The following is a 12159-nucleotide window of genomic DNA, read 5'->3' as shown; positions in this document are numbered from 1 at the left end:
GACTTGGCTATTTTGGATTTCAGAATTTCCCAACGTTGTGTGCTGCCACTGAAAGTATTGAAACATTTAGAGAACTTCGGGCTCGGGCGGAATTAGATATGCCGTTATCTTAAAAATTGGAGCACATTCAATATTTTCATGAATCGTAATCTGGATACTTGAATGCATCAAAATTTGCTAAAATATTCAGGGCAACAAAAAATTTTCATTTTGTAGAGTTGTGTAATTTGTATTAAATAATGCATATATAAAATGAGCGATGTACTAAATGGTGAATGGTGAACCCTTGGAATAACATTTTTGTGCCTTTAGAAGCTTTTGAGTACATTTTATTTTTTACTAAGGTATATCACACATTGCCCGATATTTTCAGTAAAAAATAACCCATAGGAAATAAGGTCCTCATATTTGGCTCCTGGGATGTTGAGTTATAAGTTATGGTCCGAATTTATTTATGGTTCAGTTTAGTTTAGCAGAAAGGTGCCTGACCCTCCCGCCACTATTTTGCAAAATTGGGTTCCAATATCCGGAATTTAAAATCGTGTTATATACGGAGCAAGCGGTGTTGTAGTCCGATTTCACCTAATTTCAAATTGCAACATATTGATGTAAAAGGAATATTAAAGTTAATGTTTAATGTCGATTATTTTGGTATACCTAGCTATAACAAGTCTATCCTCCTTTATAAATTATTTTGTTAACATTAAAAAAACTAAGATAAAAAATTTTTAAAATTAAATTTGGTTTCAGGCACATCACTTGATGATTTTAAAATTACAAATTATGTGAGCAGGTTTAATAAAACATTTAATTTTGATCAAGTAATTCTGAAATAATCTGTGCTCACAAAAAAAGGAATATTAATAAAAATAACTTAAATATTCTAATAATGAGTGGGTCTTCGGTCTTTTCGGTTTTGAATCAACCATCTTTTCAGTCTACTCAACAGTAATTTTTCCCCATTCATCTATTATGATTTCTTTTAGCCTAGATTTGCTCGTAATTGTGTGTTTCTTTCTGTTATAGTTTCTTTAGTTTTTTAACTGGTGTTATCGTGAAGATGTTGACAGTTGTTTTTGAACGTTATAAAAAAGTCACAACCTTAAAATTTACGAGGAATTATTGTCTTACTGAACTCAAAAATCGTTCTCTAGAACCGATTTTTTGCACTTTGTCCTATCCATAGTGGATTCAATACATATCAATACATAGCTGTCCATAGTGGACCCGATTTTCAACCTTTGATGCCAAAAATACAAATCTAACACTTGTCAGAGGATAAAACTTTCTCCCAAAACTCTAGTGGCATATTACCACAATTTTGGTACTTGTATATCTCGGGTTTTTATGAGAAACACGCCATGTGTTTGCTTAGAAGGACGAAAAAAAGGCAGGAGGAAATCTTGGCTTCGAACAGATTTTTCCAATAATTTATAAATTATTATTTTAATTTGTTTTTTATGTAAAAACGCGTTTTTGTTTAAATTTGTCGTGTTTTCGATACAATAACTTTAATTTCAGAAGAGAGTATACATTTAACACATGCATCTCTTTAGTGCAGCAACAAAAGTTGTTAGCCTCTTAGCTTACTGATACCCAAAATAAAATTTGAAAAATTTCAGTAATTTAAGCAATGAATTCTGAGATTTAAAACTGCAAAACGGTTGTTTTGCAAAGGAGCCTCCGCCCCTGGCTAGTATACAAGTATAAGTATATAAAGTAAATCTGAATCTATCTTTATTACAGTGCGTTCAAAAAATAAGGTTTTCGTTTTCTAAAGTGTATGTAGCGTTTATTGGTAAAATGTTGTAATTATAGAAAATTCATTGTTTTGTTATAGCTGACGTTTATTCAATTCCTTCTCCAGTCACCCGCGTTATTTATTATAGCCTGACATTTTTGCAACTTGCAGCTAAACTTCCCGCATATTCTACCGAAGCGACCTCCAGGTATGTTGGAGTAGCCGTATGAAATATTTTGTTGACGTTTAATGTTTTCTTGATACTTTAGCTTTCATTAAATCCCAAAAATCCTCTATTGGATTGGCGTCTGGTGACTGTGATAGCCAATCTAAAGTAACAATTTGGTTTTCTTGTTTTCATTGAGCACAGAATCATAGAAGCAGACAGTTTCGGATCATTGGCTTCTTGCAGTATCCTATCAAGGTTATTTTTGCCCTTTAATACAATTTTATCATTTTAACGCTTTTCTGTAAAGCACCTCAAGGCCTCACATCCATTTAGGATGCTTTGAAACGTTTCTTATATTGAGCCCTCATTTTTATACCCTGAACAGGGTATATTAAGTTTGCCACGAAATTTGTAACACCCAGAAGGAAACGTCGATACCCTATAAAATATATACATAAATTATCAGTATGATAAGCTGAGTTGATTTAGCCATGTCCGTCTGTCCGTCTGTTTGTATATATACAAGCTAGTCCCTCAGTTTTTAAGCTATCGAAAATTTTGCACCTGTCCTTTTCTCACTAAGAAGCTGCTCATTTGTCGGAACGGCCGATATCGGACCACTATAGCATATAGCTGCCATACAAACTGAACAATCGGAATTAAGTACTTGTTTGGGAAACTTTTTTATTTGACGTAATATCTTCACGAAATTTGGCATGAGTTAATTTCAAAGGTAAAAATATAATTCCCGAAGAAATTGTTTTGATCGGATGACTATAGCATATGGCTGCCATACAAACTGAACAATTGGAATCTAGTGCTTGTATGGGAAACTCTTTCATTTGACGAGGTATCTTCACGAAATTTGGCATGGATTATTATTTAAGGCAACAATTTAATCTCCGAAGAAATTATTCAGATCGGGTGACTATAGCATATAGCTGCCATATTAACTGAACGATCGGAGTAAAGTGCTTGCATGAAAAACTCTTTCATTTCACAAGATATCTTCACGAAATTTGGCACAGAACATTATTTAAAGCAATAGTGCCGGCTCCGAAGAAATTGTACAGATCGGATGACTATAACATATAGCTGCCATATTAACTGAACGATCGGAGTAAAGTGCTAGCATGAAATAAGGCAAGAATATAATCTCCGGAAAAATTGTTTTGATCGGATTGCTATGTCAAACAGCTATCATATAAACTGATCGATCGGAGTAAAGTGCCTGCTTAAAAAAAATTATTTTTTATTGCCGATTCACGAAATTAGATCTGAATCAAGTTATTGTAAGGAACCTTTGTACCTGTGAAGGGTATTATAGCTCGGTGCAACCGAAGTTAACTTTTTTTCTTGTTATTATTTCACGGTTCGCCATGACACATTAAGAATATCGAAAAAAAAAACAGACCGAAATGTAGGCATCAGTGAGCGTATTTGAACACGTGTTAATTTACAAAATATAAAAACAGTTTTCGGCGAATTGATCGCGGAAAAAAAAGCGCAGCGGTGAAGGAGTTACAAACAACATACAGGTATATTATTCAATAGATCTGGACAAAGTTTTTCAATTTTTATAATAAATTCCAAAAAGGGCGATTTTTTAAGTTATTTCCAATGTCAATTTTAACATTCGTGTATATAGCATAATAGAAATCTGACCATGAATTATTCCAGCCTCATTATTCTAGCCAACTTTATGCCGAATATGTCGCATAATATGTGAGTTTAATTAATAAAATTTTGTACAAATATTTTCTAGAGTATAAACATAATGGGGTACAGTGCTATACATATATTGATGAAATTTCGTCGAATAACGAATGTTGAATATAAAGGTATACTTAATATACACATAATGTTCGATTGCACCCGAACTTACACCTTGCACCACAGGTAATGTTGCGATTCCATATTTCCAAAACTTGAGACTTTGCCTCCTTATTTACGTGCTCCAGGGCAGGGTATAATGGGCTATACTATATATAAATACTATAATTACTCAGCTAAAACTTGATTTAAAACTATATAATTCCACTTAATGATAAAATCTGGCTACCGTACTGAACATCAACTCAATATATCAAATTTCACCTAATCGGTAGAGTTTATGTAACCTATATCTCATCTGAGAATGATTTTAATAAAATTTTAGATGTTGCAAAGTAATATATAGCAATAAAACTAAGTGAGTCGATTACCTTCAATATAAGTTCATATAATACCAAATTTGTTTGTAATCCCTTCACGATTTCGTCGAATTTCTTTCGCAACATTACTTAACATGAGTAATTGCAACCGTCTAATAAATTTGATTTTTAGTTGAAATAATATCATCACTCAACATCTTCATATCAGATCCAGACATATTCAGTTGGAATTTATCCACTATATATTACCTTGATTATATTACACCATATAGTTATATTGGTCAATGATTAATTTAATTCGCCCGCTCCCACTAAACCCACAAACTTAGAGCGGTACGACAATTTTGAAATCAGAGCTTTGTAGTTATGTATATACATATAATACATATAGGTACATATGTACATATAGTTCGCAATCTGAAGCAAAAATGAGCATGAGTGAGGGAATAGATTTTATTTATATTGTATATTCACTTATTTTATGAGGCGCAGGAAGTATTGGCTATTTTGGCTAAACTTGTGGCAAAGAAGCATAAGCAAATATTTTCTTTACTTGTTTCTATTCTTGAAATATTATGTTATACACAGTTTTCATTCCTAAATAATTTAAAAATAGAGCGACCAAAAAAGCGTTACTATACAAAGAGAGGAGTATCACACAGGGATCATTCGTTACAATAAGTACCTGCATATTCTTATTATATGTACTGTAAATTGTGAATACATATACTCGAAAAAGCAAGCTGTATACGAGTTGTCAGTAAAATACTCATTCTATATCATATAATGATAACATTTAACCTTAGCGCGAGATAACAGAAAATTAATAAACACAAAATGCAATTTGGTTTTAAAACGAGAATGGCCATGCTAATGATAGAAACAGTCAGCGACGCATAACTGTAGAGTGAATCGGCGGGTACGATCAATCTTATGAGAGCGCAATGTAAATGAACACTCATCGATGTTTCTACCGTCTGCTTCAACAGACCGTACGGTAGGATATTTTGTAGTAATTAAGAAATGAACTTGAAATATTGTCAAAATAACTGAAAATCACAGTCGAATGCATTTATTTATAAAAATTTTGACAATTTTTAATAGTTGGATTTTAGTTTTGAGCTTTTACATTATGAAAAATTATAACTAAAAAACTAAATGTGTGCAAAATCGTGTGTACAAATTGAACAATAGCAACATTGGTGAAATGAAAATAAAAGAGAACAAGTGATTTCTACGTTGCCACTACGGGCATAATTTTTGACAAATTTTGTTTAATATCGCCTGTAAGTACGCAAGGACAGAATGTCGGTGACTCTTTCTTCTTTCATAGGTGCATTTTTTATAGCATAAAAGGAAATAAAATGTTCATTATCTTGATTTTTATCGGTCAGTTTGTATAGAAGCTATATGCCATAGTGATAACATCGAAAAAGTTATAGAAACAGCGCCGTTTTGACATCAGAGAAATAGCATCTCTCAACATCTCTTATGAATATTATGGTAGACTCAACACATTTTGGTTAATGTTTTGGGTATGAAGCATGTGAATGTTAGACACATATTAAAAAACCTGAATCTTTTGGAAAAGGACGTCGAGTAGAGGTCGCAGAGGAGATGCTTGACAACGTAGCTGAGGACCCTAAATTCTTAAACGCATCATTCATTACTGCTGACAGCAATCTAGAGAATGGCGCTTCAAAAATGAGCCGAAACCGAAAAAACCTCGTCAAAGTGGATCAAAAGTGTTGCTTATCGTTTTCTTTGATTACCGTGGTGTAAATTCATTCCACTGTATCAAATAGTCGGTAAGGAATACTACTTGGTCGCTTTGAGGCGCCTACGAGAAGCAATTCGTTTTTAACGACCAGATTAGTGGGCAGAAAATTCATGGATTTTCACAAAGATAATGCGCCGTCTTATTCTAGCATGATTGTGACTGAATTTTTAGCCACATACGAAACGAGAGTCGTGATGAGATATATTTTCATACATATGGTATATAAGCACCATCATAGAGGTTAAATTTAATATATTATGTACCTTGTTATGATACTGGAGAACATGTTTACAGGCACTTAACTGATACACTGACTGACATATTCGCCATTAAGTCTGCTATAATGACGAAAATCATCATAATTAATAAATGGAGCTGGGGTAATTCGTGGATCGATTTCACACATCATGTGTTGCCTTAAATAAAAAAAATATTTTACATATTGACCGATATATACGGTATAAAACCAACCGGAAGTCAAACCTATTTTTATATTAGGTGTATGGGGTTAGGGGTAGTATTAACCGGATTATATCCAGTTTTGGTAAAAAGACACTGAGTTGCGATCCGATTTCGACAACTTTTCGACGTGAGCCACTATTTGAGCAAAGCTTTATTCCGATAACCGAAAGAATCAAATGGTATTAAAAAATTTTGTAACGTGAGATGTAGGTGGGGTTGTAATCCGAATTCGCCTGTTTTCACAATGTAACACAGGAATATTATTTGATTGAAAGTTAAGTAGCTACTGGATTACATCTAAAGGTTGTTGGTGTCATGCCCATTGTCCAATTTTTACACCTGCTGTTATGAGGCACATCATGTAGTTTGTGAAATTTAATGTACTTGTATATGACGTATTTATTTAGTGAGTCATCGCACTTTTAAAAGTTTTTATGTATGGATGGAAGTTGGCGGGGTTAACACTGATTTCATCTATTTTCCTCTCTATTTTCATTCGCTGCAATAGTTTACAGCTCTGTATCTTAATTTTCGGCTTACCTATTGCATTTTTAGGTTTTCCATTAATGGCGTTTTGTGGGCGTGCCAATGGCCGGATTCCGCCCATCTGCAATACCAACTTCTCTTTGGTACCAATGTTATTACAATTTTAGATAATGTCATTTTAATGACCTTTTACTTGCTAAGTAAATGATTCTCTGAGCAACTTAGCCACTGAGCAGTTGCAATTCTATTTGTTTCATACACATTTACAAAACTCTACGAATGGTAGTATGTAATTTCCACTGTTCTAAGTTTTCTCGTAAAAATTGTTAACTAAACCTGGAAATCTTACCTAAATTTGAGGTTCAAAACAAAAAAATTTTCTACCAATATTTTTTTTTGTGAGAATAGTTGCGGCTGCCGTCAGTACTACGACTACGTAGCAACTGATTTCACAACAGAGATTTGGAAGCGGCTTAAGACTTTATAGAATATATGTAGATGAATACCAAAAATAGGATAAATAGCTCTGCTTGACATATTTATGTAAAGTGAAAGTGAATGTTACGTAATCACAAATATCTGGAATATAGAATAGAGCTTCCACAATAAAATTTTACAATACATATAATTATTATTCGAGGCGTTTAAGTTTTGTTGGGATACGATAATCAGACATACAGTAACAGAGAATCATAGGTTAAGCAAGGGATACAAGAGGGTTTAAAGATGAGCGAATACTAGACGGAATATCTCCTGCTAACAAATAAACTGTCATCATAATGCATCTTTGAAGTTTTATTCAATGTTGAAATCCAACATAAAGTCACTCCAGCCTAAAATTATATAGTGATATACACATGTATATAAATTTGAACGTAGAGGTCATGCATAGAAGCAGAATAAGTTGTAAAAATAATGTTGAAAATTATTATCTAACGAATGAACTTTGATTTTTCGATTTCGGATAATATAGCACGAAGTTATAAGGGGCACTGCAATCCTCATTTTTTCCGAGACGCGTTCGAATAGTTTCTGCCATCGTTGTAATTGTTAATATTTATTCGTAAAAGTTTTATATACCATGCTTCGAATATCGTACTTTAATCTACCATTGGTTTTTAAAAAAGATATGTTAACTGTGTCGTCCCAAAAAATTCTTAAAAATGTGCTTGTTTTTGCTCGAATTAACCGTACTCCCCGCTTAAAAGATTTACAGTACAACACTCACGAAGAACACAAGAAATGTATAAGTAATATGTATTTGGTACCAGTCATTATATCGTACAATAAAACACTCACGAAGAACACAGGGAATGTATAAGTAATATGTATATTTTACCAGTCAATATTCTCCAACAATCAGTAGATACTTGGGTCATTACTCTGGAAGACATGACGGAGTATTGAGGCGTAACGTGGTGAAAGAACCAAAATTCATACTATTCGCACAAGACATTAATATTATCTATGTATGCTTATTACTGGAAGAAAAACTGGTATGTTCAAATTGGATTCAAATACTAAAAGTAGTTTAAAGATCCCTTAAAAATGAAAAGCAATACCTACTTTTGTGTGTTGAAGAGTTTCGAAAAAGATATTAATGTCAACCAAAAGTACTACAAAAGCGACGTGAACATAAAGCATAAAGCCGGTCTATTATTAGTGAGCGAATGTAAAATGTTGAGATATGATCTAATATTTATAGTAAAGAACCATATATATAAATGTTTCAAAGGTTCAATTATAAAATTTTTTCTTTAGTCTTAGGTTAAGAGTCATAAATCTTATCACATTTATAGTGATCAAGAAAAATCGTTAACTTCAGCTGCACCGAAGCTCTAATACCCTTTGCAGGTTCATTTCTTATAGCAACTACAATATATACCTATATTACTAATACTGAAAACACAACCGGCCCACATTTGCATTTTGCAAATCATTTTAGCCACTTTGTTTGATATAATCAACATTCATGTCGAATTAAGATTACTTTATAAGGAAAAAATATCTTCCTTCGTGGCAAACTTAATATTTATTAAGGGTATAATATAAGTGAAAGGGAAGCGTTCTACAGTTTATACTTGCTTTGCTTAAAAGCGACAGCGGCAAATTACTCTCAAAAATTCTTCATGCCCATAGATTTTGAATGGGGCATAAGTTAATAAGCGCGGCGGCAACGCTGAGCGTTGAAAAACTAGATTATACATCACGTAAGAAGTTAAGTTGGCTGCAGAAATGAGGAAATCGATAACTTTTTTGAAACACTTCTTGACGCGGGATGTTTTATGTTTGCATAAATGGATGTAAATATTATTAATAAATTAATTCGTTTTGAATTTCATTATTTCAATTATTTTGAACTGATTTGACGTAAAGTTGCCGCTTTATTTAGGTAGGCTGCGTCGGGGTTAACGCTATGCCGTAGAAAACTTTTATTTAGGTATGCCAGTTTAGTATTTTAACTAAAAACATCCGATGTGCTTGAGATACAATATTTAACAGTGTTAGTAAATTGAAGCATATATTCATGTTAATCAGTATTGATCAATCTTGAAGGCTTTAGGTAAAAGATGGTTTTAATTGAAATTTCAACGAGTTTGGATGTGCTATATTTTCTAAAATTTTAAAACCAACTTAAATATACATATATGGATTTGCCAAACTTACCCAATGCATCACAGGGCGCTCTTCGGTGCAGACGCCCATGTGCGTCTTTTGGAATATCTCAAGGTTTGCTGTCAAGGATGCTTAATAACGGTGTTAATTCTCGTCTTTTCAATAAACCCACGATAATAATTCTTGCACTAAAATGAGATTTTTACCCTAATACTGAATCCACGTAAAATGCCGAGATACGACAGCTGACACCTGTGGTAAATCGCGCAACTAATTTTTTGGATACCCAAAACGCTGGCGCACTCATCCAGCCTCTTTAACCATCAAAGGTAATTGTGCGTATACAAGTGTTCGATTTTTGAAAATTTTCAAATTAACAATTTTGCTTTAATATACTATGACTTGCGGTGGCGTCTCACTGTACGAATCACTTGATGTGGTTTGATTTTTTTCACGTTTATATGCCTTCGTAGCTGGTCTTGTCAAGTTTTCTCCTGATATATAATATATTAAAAACGGCGGTTATATATATACATATGTATGGGTAAATATCAAGAACTACTCTTAAAAACTAAGTAACGCATTAGAGCTTCAAACTCTTACAAATTCTCTCGATTGGAATTGGCCACAAGGCGACAAACAGATTATTTACCAATCGGTTTGATTTATTTGACTATCTTTTCTGTATTTATTTATTTGTTATTAAGCACCTACTGTTTGGAATTCTTACCATTTCAGTTTCTTCTCATATCCGAATTGATTCATTTTTATAAACCAATATAGGTACATAAAGATATTATGGACTTGAACGTTGCTTTGGTTGTTTTAGCTTGATATACTTATTTATTTAACAATTCAATTTCATTGCAAATATCAATGAGTATATAATGGGCCTTGTCTCACGTCTCATTTGCGAATAAATATGTATATACATATGTAGCTATGAACGGCAATCTGAAGACGGACCGCCGGCTCAAAAGCTTTGTTTTTAACCAATCGAAACTTTCGCACTACCAGGCGGGCGACAGGAACCTAAGCGCCTAAATGCAAGCGATACTGACAGTTTAAAATTCATTTAAGGTACATATTAATTTATGACTAGACCGTTGTGGGCGCCTTTGCTTAGCAGTGCGCGGATTCTACTAAAAAACTCAACAAAAACAACAACAACCACAGTAGCGATATCGGTGCGTCAAGTTAAATTGGATTTTTAATGGCAAATGCCGACTACTAAAATATTGGCTGAAAGTGGACCCTGTCGACTGTCCGTTTCATTAAATAAGATTTTACCTTGTGATAAAATGTCATTTTAATATTTATGTACATATGTGCACGTGTGTATAAATGACCGTATGTATGTATTAATATGTTTGTACGTATTTATGCTTAATACCTAAGTAAAATGTTCTAATAAGCGTCCAGTTCTTTGGTTAAACCTAATCTCATCGGCATGATGCATAATTTACTAGAAACTACCCGCTGAAACTAATTATGAAAGAATGTGCTTCTGCTTGCTTATGTATATGAGTATATTAGCAGATAGGTTAGTATTTTCTTCTTTGCGTAAAACGTTAAATTATATATGTACATATATGTAAATCCATACATACGTATCCAAACATACATATATATGTATGTATGTATGTTGCTTTACATTCATCGATTATTGCAATATCCACCATTATTTTACATTTATGAAGGCTACTTTCGCCAATTTATTTATTTCATATTTCAACACTGTAAATACTTTTTCGTTTGAACATTTAGTAAGATCTATAATTTCGTGTTTCATACTTTCTTATCGATATTAAACTACACAAATAGGTAGTAACATAACTTTGTCATATATTGGCGAATTTCTATTTAGAAGATATTTGAATATAAACTTTCAAAACGATGTATGGTACATACAAGTATATACGTACATACAATTTGCCCATTAGCATTGCTGCTCACCTTTTAAAGTCATTGTTACATATGCTTGCCTTTAATTATTAAAGTAAATGCTTCGAATTTATATGTATATTAAATACATATGTACACTTCATTAATTTGTTAATAATTTTTCTGTTTTCACTAATTATTTCGTTTGTATTTCCATAAACGCGTATTTATTGTAGATACATGTACATATTGCGGCGGGTTAATTATTTCAATCTATGCACAAACGCACATAGTCGATCTCACACCCACGGCCGGTTTCTTTTTCGCTCGAAACTTTTGAAAGGTTTCAAAATACACTGCCGACACTAGCTGGACGTTTAAAACTGATTTGTCGTGAGTGGTTTTGGCACGTTAAGTTTCACTACCATGATTCGATCGTTTCTGCGGTGTGCTGTGCTCGCCAGTTATAACTGTTCGAAACACGGTACGGAGAGCACTTTTACAATTTCAAACTCAATTCCATTGTTGAGTCATGCGCGCTACATCACATAGGTTTTATTAGTTCACCGTTCTTCGAATGTGAGACGACTACTGCATGTACAGTACTTTTTCGGACAGCCACCATCACATCGCCGCTCCACGTAATGAGTGAAAACAATTTTAGCTCATGCTGACTCAAAGACAGCTATCGCATTTTGACACATATTGTACACTTATAAGCATCTTTTATCGTATACGATTGGCGTTGGTGAACTTCTATTGATCGCTGTTTCGGCAAAGTTTATAGATTTGTCTTGCTTGCGCTTATGATTCTGTTACGCTTAAGGGAAGAAGTGAATGTTTAAACTATGCAGAGAAGGTTATAAAG

General features: G+C 33.3%; 1 protein-coding gene across 5 annotated transcripts in view; it reads right to left on the bottom strand.

Moving 5' to 3' along the window:
- ap (apterous) overlaps nt 1–11868 on the bottom strand; it is a 66736-nt gene extending 54868 nt beyond the window's left edge. For 3 of the 5 annotated variants that reach the window (XM_036372588.2, XM_070107863.1, XM_070107864.1), the window contains exons 1-2: nt 11364–11868; nt 9459–9901 (exon numbers count right to left, since the gene is read on the bottom strand). In XM_036372588.2, coding sequence (XP_036228481.1) covers nt 9459–9497 — 39 coding nt within the window. In that variant the 5' untranslated portion in view covers nt 9498–9901; nt 11364–11868. Of the gene's footprint in view, nt 1–9458; nt 9902–11017; nt 11279–11332 lie in introns of those variants that run through there. The other 2 variants (XM_014240142.3, XM_070107862.1) reach the window with 2 other exon arrangements.
- Nucleotides 11869–12159: the final 291 nt, after the last annotated feature.

The sequence above is a fragment of the Bactrocera oleae genome, chromosome 4 (assembly GCF_042242935.1).
Source record: "Bactrocera oleae isolate idBacOlea1 chromosome 4, idBacOlea1, whole genome shotgun sequence".
Lineage (NCBI taxonomy): Eukaryota > Metazoa > Arthropoda > Insecta > Diptera > Tephritidae > Bactrocera > Bactrocera oleae.
Note: the sequence above shows the minus strand (reverse complement) of the source record. Positions and strands in the feature narration are given on the sequence as shown.